Raw genomic sequence first — 20,959 nt, 5'->3', positions numbered from 1 at the left:
TATTACTGCTCCTACTTCTACTACGATTACAAGGAAACGTGGACAGACTTGGACTCTACTAGATGTATCTTAGTCAGCGACTCCACCCACCTAGTGCAAGCTTCTAAGGATATACTCAAATGGTTTTCAAATCAATATCTACCCTCTCCAATCCCATCAATGGATGCAAACTAAAGATTGTATATCAATTGAAGTTAAGTACTTTCACTAGCTCACCACACAAGGCACTCCTACCATTGGTAAGAGGCTAGTGGCCTAGTCTATATTCAAGTCAAACAAGTAAACATCCACAATTCTTTCATCCAACTAAACTACATCTAAACAACATGAAATGAAATCCTAAGTTGAGGAAAAGTAGAACAAATTTGGCATTATATCAGCGACAATTCTCTAACAAATCCTGCTTTACAAATGAGAAGGCGGGGTTTATATAGGAGCCCAAATTACAATGAACGACCGAGATTGATTTAAAATCAAGGGCCTAGATTAATCTATCACAAACCCTAATTAAGGCAACCAAAAATAGCCAGTAGAAAAGAAGCACCACAAAATGAGCCAATGAAACAATTCAAAGGCTTGCGGACCAATAAGAAACATATAAGTCGCCAAGTCATTGTACAAGTCATCACCCAAGATGTAGACTTCCTTGCTCTTCTCTTTCCTAGCAAAATCAAGGAACTTAAGAAAATTTTCAGTAAGTTCCTCCATGACCTCTTAAATTCTCAATGCAATCTCTTAATTCCACCACCTTACCCTAGGGATTCTTCATCGCTTGTGGACTTCTTTCTCTTGAATGGACGGAATTCATAGTGCTTAAAGTCTTGGTATTTTCACCTTCATTGTTTGGAATTCCTTTGTCTTCTTCATCTTCGAATTTGATCCTTGGAGAAATCCACACATTAACTTCTTCATTGGCATATTAAGTCCATTTCCTTGTGTGGCTCGATCATCATCAAGATCACTCCCCTGATGAGAGTCTTGTCCTTGGATTCCTTCTTGCTCTCAACCTCATATTTTTCCTTATGTCCTTGCTTGATGATGGTTTGATCTTTGTATACTTCCTTCAGCTTGATCCTTGAAGCTTCTTTCCTTTGTTCTAGTTTCGGGGTGCATCATCTTGAAGTGTGGTCCTTTGAACTTAATTGCTTTGAGGCTAGTCCTCTTCCATTGCAATGCTGGGCCATGAGCTTGAACTTGTCTTACAACCTCTTTTGTTCACTTCTTTGTGACTATCGCTGCTCTTAGTCTGGACATGATTCCTGGTACAAAGCTCAAAGTTAGTAAGAAATAAAGACTTATGAAAATATTCAGTCTATATCATGAAACTGCTTGAATGTATCAATGGATTAAACAATTAATTTCACACTTAGTTTTAATGAACTAATCCAAGGGAAGCAACAATCAAAATGCAAGAAAGAATATCAAAAGACCAAAGATCCATAATACTTGGACAAACTTATGAATTCTGATTTTCAAATCAGTCATGATAGCATCCTTAAATCAGTCCCTAACTTATTGAATTAACTCCAAATCATGACATAAGATTCATACAAGACCTTGAAAACGACCAACAATCCAATCATGACAACGAACTAGTTACTTGAAATGCTTAAAACTTCTGAAGACAAGTCTGCAATTTCATTTTAATTCCTCTTATGATGATCCCAGCATTCCAAATTAAGCAAATTCTATAATCATGGAGACATTAGTGAAGATTGATCAAAACAACCAAGCATTAAAATCAAGTTCATGATTAAAACCAACCAAAACTTTTCTGAGGACGAGTCAGAAAGTGAGTTGTAACTGATCCAAACCATGCTCAAAATCCATCCGCAATAATTGTAATTAAGGCTTGGAACCCGAGTTTGTGCTTATCCATGAGTTAGAACAATAATCCATCACTTAGAATAATGGAATCAGATCTAAGCGAAGTTCTGATTTTCTAAACGACAATCCATTGAAAGTCTGAAAATGCCCACATACGAGTCCTAATTTATCTTAGATCATGACTCAAAGTCTCAGTATGGAGTAAGAATCAAGTTGGAAATCAAACATAACAGAAAATTCATCATCATTACTTTGAAATTCTTTTGAGGACAGGGCATGGTAAGTCTGAAGACATGCTTGCAACATACATCCACTGTGGCAGTTTGTCTTAAAAGTTAGCAATCCCTGCAAAAGAACAAGCCCCCTAATACTTAGTAATGACCCTTAAGATGATCTTTCAAGTTGGTCACTTATGGGGATTTTTCTTCAGAATCTCCCCAGCACATGGATGCCTCATATTTGTTCTGTAACTTTCATTTTCAGAGTTGCAGATGGCTTAGAATGTGCCTTAAGATGTTACCTAAAGCCTGCAACAAGGTTAGGACCAGATTGCAAACAAAAAAAACAAACCCAGATTTTTTTGAAAGAAAATTAGATTTCCAGACCCAGTCCTTATATTTTTATTCATGGCAGCCTTACCACAGACTTTCACTGTCCGAAAATGGTTTGAAATGATGAGCAACGGGCAGGGAAGACACAGCAAATAATTTTGGACGTGTTGGAAAAAAAGGTGAATTTTGGTGTATTTTTTGACAAAATTGCCCTGTTCATGAAATTTCAGATCTGCGCCTGTTTACCCCTGATTTGACCCTCAAATGGTTTCCAAATAGATACCCAAGGATGGAAAATTGGTCTAGAACACGTGCTTGGCAATCTGGACACCTGAAAAAAATATTCATGGGTTTCTAATTTTTTTTACCAAACTCAGAAGTTTGCAGATCTGGACTGTAAAATCTGTCCTTGGCCTTCCAATGGCCTTCAGTGTCTCAGAAAATACATTCCACAAGTCTATGACTTTAGCAATGTCAGGCCTTTTCAATGGCAGCCACCTTCCTTCTTCATCTAGACTCCTATCTCCATATTTTCAGCCACTTAGCCTTTGCCTCTATAAATTCTTATGATCTCTTCTCTCAGTTCATGGCCCTTTTGAAGGGGTTCAGCTTGTTGATTTGCCTTCCACAAGTAATGTGGGATAAAAGTTTGATACCCTTCTAGAGGCTTCTTACTTTACCTTATCAATTTCCCTTTATTTACTTTATTTAATGGTAAAAAGGGTCCTAAAAGGGAAAAATGGCACAGGTATGAATTTCCCCCCCAAAAAAGGCTAATTTCACATTTCCCTCTCCAACACATCATCCATGGACACGAAGATCACATCCACACTCTACCTCGATCCTTGCAAAGTTGGAAAATCAATTAGGATTTGGATAGGATTCATTCTGTACTTAGTAAAATTCGATCTTGTTTTGCTATCACAAGGGCGGAAATCCACCCTTGTATGGACACTCTCAACACTTGGGAAAAATTTCCACATCGTGCTCTTGGAGGGAAAATCCACCTTAGTTTGGACATTTCCAACACAAAAGAAATTTCCACCCTTCCAAACTCTCTTTGAGGGAAAAATCACCCTAGTTAGAACAAATCTGACACTTTGAAATTTTTTGAAATCCATACTTGCCACCTAGGGAAAAATGACCCTAGTCTGAACAATTTCCAAACTTAGGAAAAAAATTCCATGTTCCGCTCTTGGTCTTGGGGGAAAAACAACCCATGTTTGGATTTTTCCCAAACTTGAAAATTTTTGAGTTTCGAACTTCCTTTAAGGGAAAAACAACCCTAGCTTGGACAATTTCAACGCTTAGAAAATTTTCAAGCTCATACTTGGGGGAAAATCACCACTTGTTCGGATTGTTTAAACACTTAGAAAATTTTCAAGCCAAGATCCTCCAAAGTGGTGGAAATTCATGGTATGCTCAAATTTTGACTTCCAACACTTAAAAAGTTTTTTGAAAATGCCAAAATAATAAGAGAAATTCATGTATAGTCCGGATTTTAGCCAAAATATGAAGGGAAATTCATGTATAGTCTGGATTTTGTGTATTTTTATAAAGAAAATTTGATTTTCTTTAGGATTTTAGCCATTGTAAGTGTGGAAAATCAATTTTTGTAAGGATTTTAAGTCCTGTAATGATCCCATCTTTTGGCCTTCACGTTCTCCAAAGTCTAAGTGGAGGATAAGAAGAAATTAAATTAATTTCTTATAAAGTCATTCAATTAAAATTAAAAGGTGACTTTGTATTTAATTAATTTAATTATTAATTACAAGGGAGTAGCTTCTAGGGTATGTATTAATTATTGGAAGGACGGAAGCCTCTCGTGATTTAATTAATGATTGCCACAGGGAGAAATTTCTAGAGAACACATTAATTATTGGAAGGAGGAAGCTTCTAGCTCTTGCAATTAATTAATGTTTTAGTTCCTTCTAGAAGGATGAAGAAAAGGATAAATAGGGCTGAAAGTCTCATTGCTGATCATCAAATTATTGTATCGGATGATTATGACTTGCATTTGATAAGAGCTTGGATGTGTGAATCACACTCCTTTCTTTTGGCTATAGAGGACGTTCATTCTCTGTTGTAACATTCTAGACGTCATTCCCTTAGGGTTTGGCCTTTGGAATACATCTCTTTGTAATTGATTGCAACATTTTCAGTATTAATATAATTTCAGCCTTGGTTTAGCTTTTGGACATTCCTGAGTGTCCATTACAGTGGTATCAGAGCTATAAATCTTGCCATCCTGTGGAGATCATATAGATAGCCAGATAAAGGAAAAAGTGTTTGACAAAATATATATCAGTCCAGATCAAGAAAATGTAATATTTAGATTACTGGGTACATTAAAGAAGGGGCGTCGTATGCAACAGGAGCAGAATAGGCAAATGGATATGATGTTGCAACTTATGGCTAGAAAGATGGGCATCAACATTGACGATTTGTATGTTGCTCCAGAGCAGAAGGTAGTTGATTCTTCAGATGGGATCGAGACACCACCGGGCTATGTTGTTGGTGATAGTCAGGAGTCCACATACGAAGCTTTGTCAGAGGATGGCGATGCAACAATAATGGGATTAGGAGAATGTGAGGATACTGTCATATCAGCAGCCACTTCTGTGTCCGTTGAACCATCCAACAAGGAGTTTAGTAGTATGCATGCAGTTGTAGATGTGTGCTTTGATGATCATAGTACACCTATTATTGCTAATGAGGTGCGTGATATAGTGCAAGAGTCATATTATACTATTGATCAACAAAGTGTAGATGTTCACTTCTACGATAGTACTATGTTCAACATGGATGCCACATTGTCTTATGACAATTTGATATTTGCGGTTGATATTGATCACTCTCCTAAGTGGAGTTGGGCTTTGTTTTCACCATCTATAAAGATTCAGTTTTGTGTTGCAGCAGTTGGGAAGAAGAGATTTCATAGATCTTCTATGGAGTTGCCCTCTAGTGACATTCTAATTTCTACATCGTTAGCACAAGTTTTGGGAGCTAGGCTGCAGAACATGTGGTTGGTCCTGATGATGCTGATTTGTAGTTGGTTTAATGTCCACAAGGATGTTGCATACTACTTCAATTGGGATCCGGGTGGAGGTTGAAGTTCATTGTTTTGCTAAATTGCTTGAGGACAAGCAATTTCAAGGAGGGCGGATTTGTAATGATCCCATCTTTTGGCCTTCACGTTCTCCAAAGTCTAAGTGGAGGATAAGAAGAAATTAAATTAATTTCTTATAAAGTCATTCAATTAAAATTAAAAGGTGACTTTGTATTTAATTAATTTAATTATTAATTACAAGGGAGTAGCTTCTAGGGTATGTATTAATTATTGGAAGGACGGAAGCCTCTCGTGATTTAATTAATGATTGCCACAGGGAGAAATTTCTAGAGAACACATTAATTATTGGAAGGAGGAAGCTTCTAGCTCTTGCAATTAATTAATGTTTTAGTTCCTTCTAGAAGGATGAAAAAAAGGATAAATAGGGCTAAAAGTCTCATTGCTGATCATCAAATTATTGTATCGGATGATTATGACTTGCATTTGATAAGAGCTTGGATGTGTGAATCACACTCCTTTCTTTTGGCAATAGAGGACGTTCATTCTCTGTTGTAACATTCTAGACGTCATTCCCTTAGGGTTTGGCCTTTGGAATACATCTCTTTGTAATTGATTGCAACATTTTCAGTATTAATATAATTTCAGCCTTGGTTTAGCTTTTGGACATTTCTGGGTGTCCATTACAAGTCCCTTATGCATGAAATATGCCTTGATATTGAATTTTGGACTAATCGACTAGCCAAAATTTGAATACACTTATGATTTTATGTTCAACTCATTATAACATGATCCTGACAGACTTCCATTTTAACATCCCCACTTTAAAATCATAACTTGGAAATTTGACCTCTGTGTTACCCCTCTGTTTTAAAGCTTTCAACTAGACAAACTTACCACTAAAACCTAATTGGCCTAACAACTACGAGCAAAGAGGGGGTCCCCATTTGCAATGGGGTGATGGTGTGAAAACTTCACAACAATACCTTTTCTGATTTGTATTTTGTTCATAGTGTATACTGTTGTATTGAGCGCTTCTCTCCAAAATGTCTTGGATACATCATTCTCAAACATCATTGCTCTTGCTACCTCTAATGCTGATCTGTTTCTCCTCTCCGCTATCCCATTTTCTTCAAGGGTCTTAGGTGATGATAACTGTCTCTTAATTCCATTTTCTTCACAAAACATGTTAAACTCTTTAGAAATAAACTCTCCACCTCTATCTGATCTCAAACATTTAATCTTTACACTAGATTCATTGTCAACTCTATTCTTGAATATCTTAAACTTCTCAAATGCTTCAGATTTTTGTTTAAGAAATGCTACCAAGATCATTCTAGTGAAATCATCAACAAAAATCATAAACTACCTTTCTCTATAGAATCCTCTTGTTCTGGCAAGGCCACTCAGATCTGTATGAACAATCTCCAACTTCTTTGTAGTAGTGAACTTCTTGCTAGGAAATGACACCTTCTTCCACTTAGCCATAATACATTCTTTGCAAACAACATTAGTAGGCTTTATGATCTTAGGCAAATCTCTAATTGCAAATGTGATACCATGCTTCACTATGTTATCAAAGTTTATATGACAAAACCTTCTATGCCATACCAATTGTTGTCCACTTTCACAACCAAACATGTCATCTCAGTAGGATTCAATTGAAACACATTACCTCTGGATCTTGCACCTATTCCAATTAGCCTACCATCATTATCTTTGATTACACAAGTCTTCTCTATAAACTGCAACTGATAACCTTTATCCACCAGCTGTCCAACACTTAACAAATTATGCTTTAAATCATCAACAAAGTAAACATCATTAGTGTTAGTCTTTCCATCAAGAGTAATAGATCCTATCCCTGTGATGTGACAAGCCGCATTGTTTCCAACTCTAACAATACCTCCATCATGATTCCTAAATTTATCAAACTTGTTCATATCACCAGTCATATGATGTGAACATCCACTACCTATAATCCAATCAGATTTCTTTTCAACTTGAGAAACTAGAGCCTTTTCTTCTCTAATTTCTTTATCAAGATCATCTTCTTCTATAGCCACAAATCCTTACTCATCATCACTTTCACTCTGAACTCTTTTCTTAGATTCATCATCCTCATTTACCTACAATCAATCCTTAGGTTTTCTAGGCTTGAAATTTCTCTTATACCTTTTCTCTCTTTTAGGACACTTAGATGCATAATGACCAAATTCATTACAAGTCCAACTTTTAAAATTCTTCTTACCATCAGGTTCTCTTCTCACAAGCAAAGCTATACCTTCTTCAATCTTTTTGTCCTCTTCAGATCTAGTTCTATTGCTGCTAGCGTAATCTCCATGGGTGCTTGCACTTCTGGATAAGCAAGGACGAACACTTAGGGCACCAAAAGTTGTCTCCACTCTTGTCAATTCTCTAGATTGTCTTATACTTGATTTTGCTCAAGCAAAGTCTCCCTGGTAAACTTCTTAGTGCAAGGTATCAATAGTTCAATCATCTGTGCTACTTGCTTGAATGGCGGTGTCAAAGTTTTTAAAATCGTCCACACAATCTCATCTTCCTCTTTGGATCCACCACATGATTTGATTCCTGCAATAATCTCAGATATCCTACCAACATAGCTTCTTACAAATTCATCTTCCAACATTTTAGCATCTTGAAACAAACATATTCAATTCTGTAATCGTACTTTTTTTGTATGTCTATATCCTTCAAAAGTAGATTCTAAAGCTTTCCAAATCTTATAAGATGTTTTTAGTGATTTTACCTTACTATATTCATTTTCAGGAAGATCTGTCAGTAAGGCTTCTATGGCTCTCATATTGCACATAAATAGATCTCTTTCTGCTTCACTGCATTCTTCAAGCTTCTCTTCTTTCACAATATCTTTATCATTCTTTGTCAGGAGCCAATATCTTGGACCCATGCATAGCAAATGAGTCTTCATCTTTTCCTATAAATAGATCTCTTTCTGCTTCACTGCATTTTTCAAGCTTCTCTTCTTTCACAATATCTTTATCATTCTTTGTCAGGAGCCAATATCTTGGACCCATGCATAGCAAATGAGTCTTCATCTTTTCCTTCCAGTTGTCATAGTTAATTCCATCGAATTTAGGACTTTCGTTTATGAAGACTCGCCAATGATCTTCCAAAGTTGTTAAGCTTTCTCTTCAAGGACCTGAGGCTCTGATACCAATTGTTAGAATATAAAGTCCACCAATATAATTGAGGGGGGGGGGGGGGGCGGAGTGGGGGGTGAATCAATTATCTAAATATTACAACAGTTATCAACCTTATTAATCCTTAACCATATGAGCAATATAATGAGTAACCATAACAAGAAACTCATACACAATAACACCATATATGTTAACTAGGGAAACCCTTGATCAAAGGGAAAACCTTGATGGGGATGGTACCCACAAGATAATGTACTAATATAAATATTCCTTGTTAAAGGATGGACCCTATTAGGATTTAATAAAACCATTTATTACATATTAGTCCCTGTTAGGAGACTTTGAATCCCTATTAGGAGATTCCAACCCTGTTAGGAGTTGTAGAAGGCAGATGGACCCACTGCCCAAACAGCTTCAGGGGTTAAACCAATGAACCCACTGTCCAAATGTTCTTTGTATTATTTCTTGCAAAATAATAGAAATGAACTGTACTTGAACTTCCTCTTCCTTTGTTCTGTTAACCAGACTTCTGCTCCTAATCTTGATACTAGATCACTAACTTCACATCCAATAATCCTTTAGATCGCTTACTGACATTTACCAAATACTCTGCTCTTGTTCGCACACTTCGCACTTCTTCAACACACAATTCACACTTCTCAATCAAGGAAAATACTTTCTTTTATACTAAGTCCTCAAAATAATTCCTTGAGTCGGCCTTGAGGCTTTCTCAATTAATTATAATAGGACCACATTAAGATAATTAATTATTTCGCAATCACACAACATTGTCGGCTCACAGTCTTTACAACTTATCACACGTGCGACTCCATACCTTGTGCACTTGCTGACATCATCATTAGATTGTCCTCTGTCACTATATAACTTTGCATATCCCGATTCTATCTCTGTTAGGAGATACAATCTATTCATCATAAACTGCTTATCAGGTACTCTGTCTCTGTACCACTCTATAAATCAAACATATCTTCTGTATGTCTTTGACTTACTTGATGCACACTTAACCTCGTCAACAGGACAATGTAGAACATGTCCTTAACTGAGCTTCACCTGAACATCAAACCTCTGTCCATACGACCATGATCTCTGTCTCCTACTTTGTCAGTCTGTACAGAAACCATATTATGTTGTCATCAATGACAAACACAGTCATGAATGCAACATGTCAAAAATGCTAGATGCTCTCCAATGCTTAGGATACTACCCCAAAGGAATACCATTAGCATTCATGCTAACAATAGGCACATGGAGAATACCAGAAATGCTATGCATGCCTACTATTCTGTAGACAATGTGGTGTTGGCATGCCTCAATGAACCAATGTTTCTCAGTTCAACATGGATATTTTGTGTTACAGGGGTTGGATTGCAGCCTTTTGAGTAATCTTTTGGTTTCGCACCATTTAGTTTTTGGTTTAATTCAAGTATTTTAATTTAATTTTATCAACTATGGTGTCAAGTAAAAGTACTTGGACTATTTAGGTTCCGAGTTTTCACTCAAATTCCAAGATGCTTAGGCATTGTGGTAGGTGCAATGAAAGTTTTATGTAAATCTGAAAATGTTTTCAATTTGTATAAGATTCATGCAAATTTTGTATGTAGTTGTCTATGTCAATTTTAATGTGGGAAGAGCGGGAGGTGGGAGGTGGGAAAATGAAGCCCCTTATGTGTAAGGAGACCTACAAATAGATTTTGTGGTCAATAAAAGCAATCTTCCATATATGAGATGACATGGATGAGCATACAAACAATGACTTAAAATATTCTCCAAGAACATCGTAACATTTTTTGTTCATGGATTAGGTATTTAATAAGACAATTATAGATGTATAGTATTGCTAATTTAGAGTGTGCAGTCATATACAGAAGATGCTAATGTTCCTATGTCCCAACAAATCTAACTAAGGGGGAGGCAACCTCAACTTAGAAATGTTTTCAGCAAGTAAGATGGTAATTGTTGACACAAAAGTGTGCACCCTTGCTTGAGGTATAACTCTCAAGCAACCTTGTGTAACATGGAAACAACCTCCAAGTGTGGGACTTGCAATTTGAGGTTGAATCTCCAGAGAAGACCGACTTCCTCACTATTAGGATGCACCTAAACTAAAACTAGGGAGGAAAAGGGAGAAGGAGAATTGGAATTAAATGCAGAAAGAGAAAGGGGGGTGATGGACCAAGATAGATATAATGGTTACAACCCCACCTATGAATGCACAATGCATCAATCAAACAACCAGAATACCCTAATTGAACTCTAATCTATCTTTAAAGGAAACACATGTAGGTTTGGAACTGATTGAAGTGCTGAAAGGAAAAGATATTTCACTATACAACAACCGCTAACAGATTTGACACAACATGTAGATCTGAGAAAATGGAAAAGAAGCATTCAAAACAAGGCAATAAATGTGCACAAATTAAGGAATGGCTAGAATAGGTAAGAACAAGGTTTTTTCATTAATGGAAGGCAAAAAATGTAGAGTATAATGTTGCTACAAAATACAAACAAAGAAGAACCCGAAAAACATATTTACAATTGCCTTTAAAAGAGTTTAGGCATAACTCTAATTTAACATTTAGTTCAAACCCCAACCAGGTAGAGTTGAGTTGTAGAGGAGAGCAATAACTGAGAATTAAATAGAAATTTGATTATGGAGCGCAATCCATTGTTGGAAGTGACAGGAAGAGACCAAAACCTGTGCACCTAGCCGCAAGAGATCAAATCACTGAAATCTGATCATTATATGCATTAAAGAGGCATGGAGTGCATTGGCGTTGTGCCAATCAAGGCCCAAGAAGTAGCTGGGCATTGAAGAACTGGCCCTGATGGTGTGAAATGACTAAAAAAATGCGGGGAGGGATAACAAGATGTGTTATCCGCCCGCAACATACAGGGTTGACTGTGGGGAATAAATCCGATTTTCCTGAATTTGAACGATGACCATTGATGAAGGTCTCCTCTTTGAAACGGACGATCCAAATACTGCGGGAAATCTCCCAAATGAGCTATTAAAATGTAGTCGTCGATGCAGATCCTCTTTATTTCTAGTGGACGACTGAGATGCAGCGAAGAGACACCAAGATGTGTCGGATCCAATGGCTGTCATGCCATTTTGGACTTTGGATTCTTGCAGAGACTCCGCTACATGAAGAAACGTTGGAATGGCGACACCTGGTAGCATCTCGCACCTTGCCGTTTAATAGAATGGACGATGATCGTTTAATCTTTCGTTGAATCTCCATTGTCCATCTACGTTGGGCGAACTTAAATCAGAGATAGGACCCTCCACCACGTGGTGCAATTTTGGACCTCGAAACCTCGCAGAGACTCCACGGTATGAAGAAATACTGGGATGAAGACACATAGCAACATCCTATGTGATTTTAGGCTTCTCGGTCTCGTGGAGGCACTGCGATAGGAGGCAACGCCAGAAGGGCGACACATGGATTCATCTCACGCTTTCGTGAAGATGGCAGATAACTCACAAAAATACAAGAGCTGTTGGATCTTGCAACCAAAGTCACTCGACCAAAAACAAAACGAGCTATCATGAAATCTTAGCTGCCAACTTTAGCGTGATATTATCTCCTGCAAGGAACCTAGCCCATTGAATGTTTCTTTGATCAGATTTCAATGATGGGCTGAATGAGGGCAAAAATGGCCAACAGTAACTACCTAGATGAACTTGTGTAATCGAAGATCTCTAAAGGAGGAAATTACAACACTTTGTTTGCTCCAAAAGTGGAATTGTCTACTCCAAATGTTATGAACCAATGTTCCCAAACTTGCCACAAGTCAGGCAAGTCCAACAAGTTGGTGAAGAGAGTCAACTCTATTGAGTTTTGACAACTCAGTTGCTCGGCTTGTTGGGTTTTGACCCATGACTTGCCTAACCCAATAAGCGGGCAAAACTCTCCCAACTCGCCAAGTCTGAGCATCCATATCTTGATCGAGTTTGAGCATACGCTTGCAAGTTTACTTTGCAATTCAACACTTGACTCAAAGGGCGAGAGGATTTATACAAATATAGCATTTAAGTTTAAGTTAACTTATACTTTAAGTTATGTTTGTATTAATATTGTCAGGGTGTTTGAGATAGGTTTCATCTTCAACTTCCTCTGTAATTAATGTCCCAATTTCCTTAAAACTAACAATGGATATCATGCATAGCAATATCAATTTTTACACAAAATAAAAATTTCTCAGGACGATTCTCATTTATAAAAAATCAATAAGTTTACCTGTTACTGCCCTCCAAACAACAATAACTAATCAAACATAAAAGTGACATTTCATACTTCAAGAGTAGAGTGTTCAAAGGAAACTTTTGCACTTCCTAAGTTTACACTAACCTTATAATTTTCACTAAAGATTCAACACCCACTACTCTCTAAAAGGTGCTAATAGCTTTACCTCGTCTCACCCGATGGTTGAGAATTCATGCTGGCTTTAGAAATAACAATTGCTTCAACTGGAATTTTAAGCGATTGTGTTCCACCGTTTGAGTTACCTATTTTGTACTCTCTCTCTCTCTCTCATGATGGTTGTGCTATGCTCCCTTTCTTTGCATTCGTGGCTCTTTCATGCCTTTCAACACCATCCCATCATGGCTCCCTTTTCTTCTACTATCATCTGGATCTGTTACGTGTGTTTTGGGACACAATCTTGCCTCCCTTCGTTTTTTGGCCAACCCACGACTTCAACTCTTAGCATGACCAATGTGACTCATAAAATTTTGTGCAATTGTTTCTATATTTGTTGGCTCCCATTAACACATTACCAATCTTTAAAACTAGTTTAACCATTTTTAGCGTCCTTCCTACTCACTCCTTCCTCTGCTCCATGACTTAGTGTAAGTCGTGTTATTACTAATTGTAAAGCTTAGTTACGCTTCCAACATCTACTATTTCTCTCCAAACTCTTGTAACGTATCCATTCTGAGCATTAAATTCGATGTTGAGTTCATGATAAAGGTTCTTACACAACTCTTCTTAACTAGACGTCGGGCCTTTCACCTTCACAAATGATATTAATTCCTTCTGAGAATATTCACTGTTGTCTTTGTTGCGATTCCCTGGACACCCATTGATGTTGAAGGAGTTAAATTAAGCAAACTCCAAGTCCATCAGAGGTCGCTTTAGAAATTCCTAAACGTAAACTTCTTGATAGATTTCTTCCTCCCCCACTTTTACTAAATGGGTTTCCTTTGAATATAACTCCCCTACGCCAACTCACCTTCCATGCAAGATGCCCATTTGTCTCTAGTCCCTTTGTAAGTTGCATATGCAAATAAATTCCCTATAATGTCTTCCTTAAGTTACTCGAATAATATTGGCATATTTAAATTTTAATATATTAAATGCCAAAGGGAATAAGCATTTAATAAATCCGTCTTAATAACTTTGAGGGTGAGGAGGGGACATTACAGTCCACCCTCCCCAAAACTACTGGTCCTCAAGCAGTTTAAGAGCTGGAGGAGTCCATATCTGCTCATTCTCCCAAGTCGCATCTTTTACTAGTAAATCTTTCCATTTCACCAAGTACTCTTTAATCATCCCCTTCTTGAGAGTCCTCTCTTTGGTATCAATGACTGCTTCAGGAATCAATATCTGTTTCCCTTCTTCATCCAACGGTGGCAAGATGGCTAATGGAGTAACATTATGCTCAAGTGCCTTCTTGAGTCAGGATACGTGAAAAATGTTATGTACCTTGGTGCTTGCAGGAAGTTTTAGCTCATAGGCAACCTCTCCAATCCACTTAACCACTCGATAAGGCCTGTATTATCTTGGGTTAAGCTTCTCAGCTCCACTTCTCTTGAGAGAAGATTTTTGGCAAGGCTGCAACCTTAAGTACACCAAGTCATTAACTTCGAATTGTCTCTCTATTCTGTGCTGATCTGCATATGATTTTTGTTGGTTTTAAGCCTGTTTAAGGTTCTATTTCAATGATTTCACAATGTCCTTATTCTATTGTAATAAATCTGGAACGTTGGGTAACCCGCTTATCTGTCAAAACCAGGTCTAAAATACTTGGTGGTTTGTAGCCATAGAGAGCCATGTAAGGTGACATCTTGATAGACATATGATAGGTAGAATTGTAACAATACTCGCTCATGTGCAACCACTTCACAAATGCCTTCTGCTGTCCTAAAACAAAATTCCTTAAGTAACCTTCCAGCCATTTGTTAACAATTTCAATTTGACCATCCGTTTGCAAATGATAACTAGTGCTGGGAGTGAGCTCGGTTCCACATAATTTGAACAACTCTTGCCAAAACAAACTCATAAACTTTTTGTCTCTGTCACTCACTATGTTCCAAGGCAACCCATGGAGTCAGAAAATCTCTTTAAAGAAAAGATCTGCTACTTGTACTACTGTATATATAACTGATATAGCAGAGAAATGTGCAAATTAAGTCAATCTATCAACCACAACATGGATGCAATTTTCACCTTGAGCAGCTGATAGACCTATTATAAAATCCATAGAAATGCTCTCCCATTTTCGATTGGGTATGGGTAAGGGCTGTAGAAACTAGCTAGGTATGTGTTTTTGTGTTTGTTTTGTTGACATGTTGGACATTCTTGTACAAACTTTTGAACTTGAAGCTTTAATGCCTTCAACTAAATTTTTCTCTAATTTGCTTGTATGTCTTAAAGAAACCAGGATGACCAGCCATACGAGCATTATGAAATGACTTCAAAACTTCAGATTTGAACATGGAATTAGGCAATAAGAAAATCCTATCCTTATAAAATATCAACTCATTTTGCACCTTATACCTGTCATCATGAATTTTGCCTTCAAGTAAGTTTGAAGCCCAATCATCTTTACCATATTCAGCTGTAATGTCCACTGAGGAACATAAAGGAGGTCATCTTGATAAGGCATCAGCCACAACATTTCTTTTTCCCTTCACATAAACAATGTTAAAGTCATATCCTTGCAATTTACTTACCCATTTTTGTTGTCTTTCACTTAAGTCTTGCTGGTTTAAAAAGTATTTGAGACTATTGTGATCAGTTTTCGCTGTGAATTTACTCCCAAGTAAATATTGTCTGAACCTAGCAAGAGCATGCATTATTGCTAGCATCTCTGTCCTAGATTGAATAGCTCCTTTCAACTTCCTACTTTCAAAAGCAATCGGATGTTTATTTTATGTAAGGACAGCACCTATCCATTCACCCACTGCATCAAATTCTAACTCAAGTGGTTTAGTGAAATAAGTATTACTAGCACGGGGCATGAGCTCACCAAACTCTTGAACTGATCAAAACATTTTTGGCCACTCTCGAGAACCCTTCCAAGTAAACACCTCCACCTGCCCCAAGCTTGGGATACCTTGAAATCTTTGACCCTAACCCATCCGGCTTCCAAGAAACCATAATAGAGATATTGTAAGTGCAGACACTTGGACATGATAGAAGGATAACCATCCCAAGAATCAAACCAAGAGATGACCATAAAACCCTTGTTGCAAATCCAAAACAGTCCCTTTTTATTAAATAAGCGCCTTTTAAGTGTGTTACAAATCACTGATTCCTTGCTTGACATGCTGTTTGCTAACACATCTTCACTCTCCACTTCCTTTGAATACTTAGAGGACAAAATCATGGCCCAAACTTGATCTCAATTAGTGCACCATCACTAGTAAAACTTAGCAGCCAAGGCCTGACCTAAATGTTTGCCTATCACAACCCCAGGCCACCCACAAACTTCTGTCTACAAATATTCTCCCACTCAACCAAAATCCACTTTGACTTGCCATAAGAATTGTCTAGAAAGAACATCTAGTTCTTATTGAAATGAAACTTAGTGCAATTGAACTTTAGTATTAGTTGTTTTTAAATGATATATTAAGAATTACTGAACAAGCACTTGAATAGTAGGACTCTTGTCAAATGACATTTCTTTTTGTGCCAAATATATTTACGTAGATTTTGAACTACAATTATGTTGCTAATGAGTGTATTGCTTTTCAGAATCATATGGGATTGCGAAGCTACTTTACATTGGATTTCTACAAAAAAGCCTATTATCATATTAGAGAGCATCATCCCTTTTGGAATCGTTCATCTGGACACGATCATATTTGGGTAAGAAACACAGAAATTATTGATTATCATATCTGGGTTATCATTGAGAAGGGAAAATGAATGGCAGACAAAAAATTTCATACCTTACAAGTTGTAATAAATACTGCATTGCCGAGGATAAAATGTTTTGATATCTTTAAACATATTTTATGCATGGCTTCCAGAATTTTGCTTGGGATGAGGGTGCTTGCTATGCCCCTAAGGAGATATGGAATAGCACAATGTTGGTTCATTGGGGAAACACAAATTCTAAATATAATCATTCAACAACTGCTTATTGGGGGGACAACTGGGATGACATTCCTGTTGAGAGAAGAGGTACTCACCCATGTTTTGAAACAGATAAAGACTTGGTACTTCCAGCATGGAAAAAGCCAGATCCAAATGGTATCAAGTTGAGGATATGGGCAAGGTAATTACTAATTTCTATTTTTGTTACGAATGTGTCAGGAACTTGATCATTTTCTTGCATTTGTGAATAACATCGTAACATCTTGAGAAAGGTCTTTTGCATCTATTATCACTTAGAAACTATATTAGTATGATTCCTCTCTTTCCTGCTGCTCGTAGACCACGTGGAGAACGCCCAACACTCTTTTACTTCAATGGAAATTTGGGTGCAGCTTTTGAAAATAATAGACCAGAGCCGAGGTATGCAATTTTTGGGTGTAATATTGTCAATGAGACCTATTTTATTGTATCCTTATGGGATTAAGCATGTAATTTAAATTGCTCTATAATTTGTAGTTATAGTTTAGGTATTAGACAAAAACTTGCTGCGCAATTTGCTTCAGAACCAAACAAGGAAGGAAAGCTTGGAAGACAAAGTACAAAAGATGTCATTGTTGTTTCACACAGAAGCCCAAATTACTATGAAGAGTTGGGTAGTTCACTTTTTTGTGGTGTGTTTCCTGGTGATGGCTGGAGTGGACGTATGGAGGACAGTATTCTACATGGATGTATCCCAGTAATTATCCAGGTTTGCTCAATAATCTTTGTTCTCATCTTAACTTGGATCTTGTTCTAAAAAATAATTTCTGTTACACTTAGTCTCTCTATTAACGTGTTAATTCTTTGACATATTAATGATGCAGCTCAATACAATTTGCAATTTATATTTGTAACCACTTATAAAAGTTCCGTGGTATGTTTTTTGTATTAGAAAAAAAAATGTAGTAGTTTTTCATGTTTTTCAAGTCTCGTTACAAGAACAACACTGCATTCTTATGTCACTTCAGGAAAGCAAATTCCTTGTTATACATATAAATTTTAATTATTACACATTTTAAACATGCTTTTGAGATAAAATGACCCTTCTTAAGTTATATCCTACACAGTTCGGTGATGGGAAAAAATTAAAGCATCACAAATAAGTGTAATGTGAAATAAGCCCTAAGATATAGCTATTGATTTGTTAGTCTAGGAATTATGGAATCTAGTATGCACACTTATCCATTCCTGAGTGTAGGTACATACTAAATAAAATTAGAAATCTGTGACAAAGGTGAGAGGCCTGCATAAATATGCAATGACTTCAACATTGGTAATATGTTATAGAGAAGATAATGTGCATGGTCAGGGTTACATGCTACAGCTGTTTTTCACTTGACATTTTCCATTTCAGACTATAAACCAGCAAAAAAGAGCAACATAATTCTATTTCCTATATAACTCTCCATGATCTTTGCAGGAACATGAATGGCAACCCTGAATTTCTAATGAGAAACTGGTAAAATTGGCATTAGTCCTGTTTAGGATATGCAGGGATGGGAATTTGCTTGTTTTCATGCCTTCATGATTTAGTCAAATTTTTCTCTCTTTGTGGCGAATGGTACTTTTCCTTGGCAGGATAGACTTGTCCTGTGAATCTGTAGGGTCATTGAAAACAAGCTAAAGTATGCAGCAGAACTATGGGGTACTACGGCTAAGAGGGATATTGTGATATCCCCAATCTTAGAGATCAAATTAGTTAAATAATGACACAATGATCAATATAATATTTGAATAATAAATAATATAATATATTACAATAACATATTATTAATATAATAATAACATTTAAATCTTAATAAATAAATATAATAGTTGAATAAATAAATAATAGTATTGCTACATAATATGATATTATATAATACCTTATTTTTATTTAATCAATATATATAATATAATCATAATACAATACAATCTATTAATAATATAATATTATATTAAACCTTCATCTCTTCTAATTTGCAAAGAAACTATAGCCACAGAAATGTAATGAGCACAAGTATGAGCAAATTAACTATTATAATTATCAATCAGACCCAAATGATTAATTCTATTAAGAAATAATCAAACAACAATCAAAGGTCACTTTTCTTCGAGAATGGAGCATTCAGAATGTTACGACCATTGGAGAAAGAAGAATATAGGGTTGCGATCTATGGTAGGACAGCATATCCATATAAAGAGGTGATGGTAGCCTCGTTTGTAGCGCCAAGCGCCTCTCAAAAAAGAGTACGAGGTAGTCCCATATCACTGTCACCATATGTAAACCCAAAAACTATGGCATAGTATCGTGGACTATAAAACCACCTTTCCTTTCCTTTCCTACAGAAGTGAAAACAAAGGAGGGAGGAAGGCAGCAGCCACATCAACTTGGAGTCAGACATTGAATCGACAGTAAGCGGTGCATATTGTACAAGATAATATATGACGGCAGATTCCAAAGGCTAGGAATGAATTTTTAGGAGGAATTCACATACGAACGCACACTTGGAGAACGTTCTTTCTGCAGTAAGTAGAAATGAAGAAAAGGAATTGGCCATAACCAAGCACGCAGCCGTCCAAACTGGTAGTGGAGATTAGAGAAAACAAACATATAACAGACGTCTTTAGATTAATAAGAATATTATAAAAAGGGGATAATTATCGTGGACATCAGAAACACAAAGCGATAAAAGTGATCAAAGTCATGAATACATAAAACCAATTTTGGATCCCTGATTTGCATACTTAGAAAACTACAGGAAATATAAATGGAGTAAGACACAACTGAAGACACTCGGTCAATGATATACATTCAACACATAAGATATACGTTTGGAATTGTATATACAGAAGAACTACATTCAATATTGATAAATTTATCATCATCTTTAGGGTGGATAATTGGTCAAATTCACATTACTTGTCATCTTCAAACAATAGATTACTTCTGGCTTCACTGGTCATTATTTCTCCTTAATAAGACTTGTAATCATACCGACAACAAGAACAGTCATAAGCTATCAGATAACCTGCAAAGGCTAGATATCAGAGTTGAAGAGCACCAGGTTTATATCCTTCAGTGACATCAAAATTAAAGCTATCCTTTGCAAACTCCCATTTGCACTCAAAGTTATTGATTAAAAGGAAGTCTTTATAATTAAAATTGAAGAAATTAAACTCAACTTCTAGAGTTCTGGACCTTGGGACAATACAGATATTGTGTGCCCCTTAGCTTCTGTGGGATGAATTTTGAAGAGCCAGATATAGGTGCAAAAGTGCAATTTATCAAGAACAGTCACCTCGGCCTTCCACTGAGGATGCAGAGCAAGTTTGAAAGAGCTAGCGGAGATGTATGGTAGTGTATGGCATGGTTTCAAAGGAATCTGCAACAGATGGACCTCGGACTTCTGTGGAGGTTACAACGACGAAATGCAAGCTGCAGTGGAGATACAGGGTGGTGTGCCGACAATCCAAAAGGGGCAAACCTCGCTATTCCAGGGTGATTGTCCACGCACTCAAGGAATGCAGTGGAAAGGTGGGATGTACTTTTTAAAAGAGAATATCTAAACTGCACATTCCCGTGGGTAGTGAAAGGGATCAATGGATATGTTAGCAGACAGACGGGGTGTGTGAGTAAGCAGCCAATGCAAGGTCAGAGCTTGGTCAAACTTATCTTGCGATGACATGTAAGTGCCACATGAGCAAGAAGGATGCCAAGTAGGCAAGGTCAAATACTTCGGACAATATTTTATGAGGCAAAACGGAAGAATGGAGATCCCAAGGAGTGAAATGACATTTACAAGACAAGGCAGGGGATTTTCAATCAGCAGGAGAAAGTGATTAATCCATTTTACCATAAAAAAGGACCTTGAAAGTTGAATTTAGCCTATTTGTGATCGGAATCCCAATGGGTTTGTAATCTTTTTCCCAGGATCTATTTAGGAATTGCCTACATCTGGACTT

The 20,959-nt window shown here is 36.9% G+C and overlaps 1 protein-coding gene across 2 annotated transcripts in view; it reads left to right on the top strand.

Annotated features, from left to right (window-relative positions):
- Positions 1–20,959, top strand: part of LOC149562493 (exostosin family protein) — a 94,307-nt gene that overhangs the window by 56,903 nt on the left and 16,445 nt on the right. Inside the window, exons 8-11 of one of the 2 annotated variants that reach the window (XM_089825981.1) lie at positions 16,631–16,744; positions 16,909–17,156; positions 17,315–17,395; positions 17,492–17,723. In XM_089825981.1, coding sequence (XP_089682107.1) covers positions 16,631–16,744; positions 16,909–17,156; positions 17,315–17,395; positions 17,492–17,723 — 675 coding nt within the window. The remainder of the gene's footprint in view (positions 1–16,630; positions 16,745–16,908; positions 17,157–17,314; positions 17,396–17,491; positions 17,724–20,959) is intronic. The other variant, XM_089825982.1, reaches the window with a different exon arrangement.

The sequence above is a fragment of the Cupressus sempervirens genome, chromosome 4, assembly GCF_028749045.1.
Source record: "Cupressus sempervirens isolate cs-2001-9-10 chromosome 4, ASM2874904v1, whole genome shotgun sequence".
In the NCBI taxonomy this organism is placed as follows: Eukaryota; Viridiplantae; Streptophyta; class Pinopsida; order Cupressales; family Cupressaceae; genus Cupressus; species Cupressus sempervirens.
The sequence above is the reverse complement of the archived record's forward strand: the minus strand, read 5'-3'. Positions and strand labels throughout refer to the sequence as shown.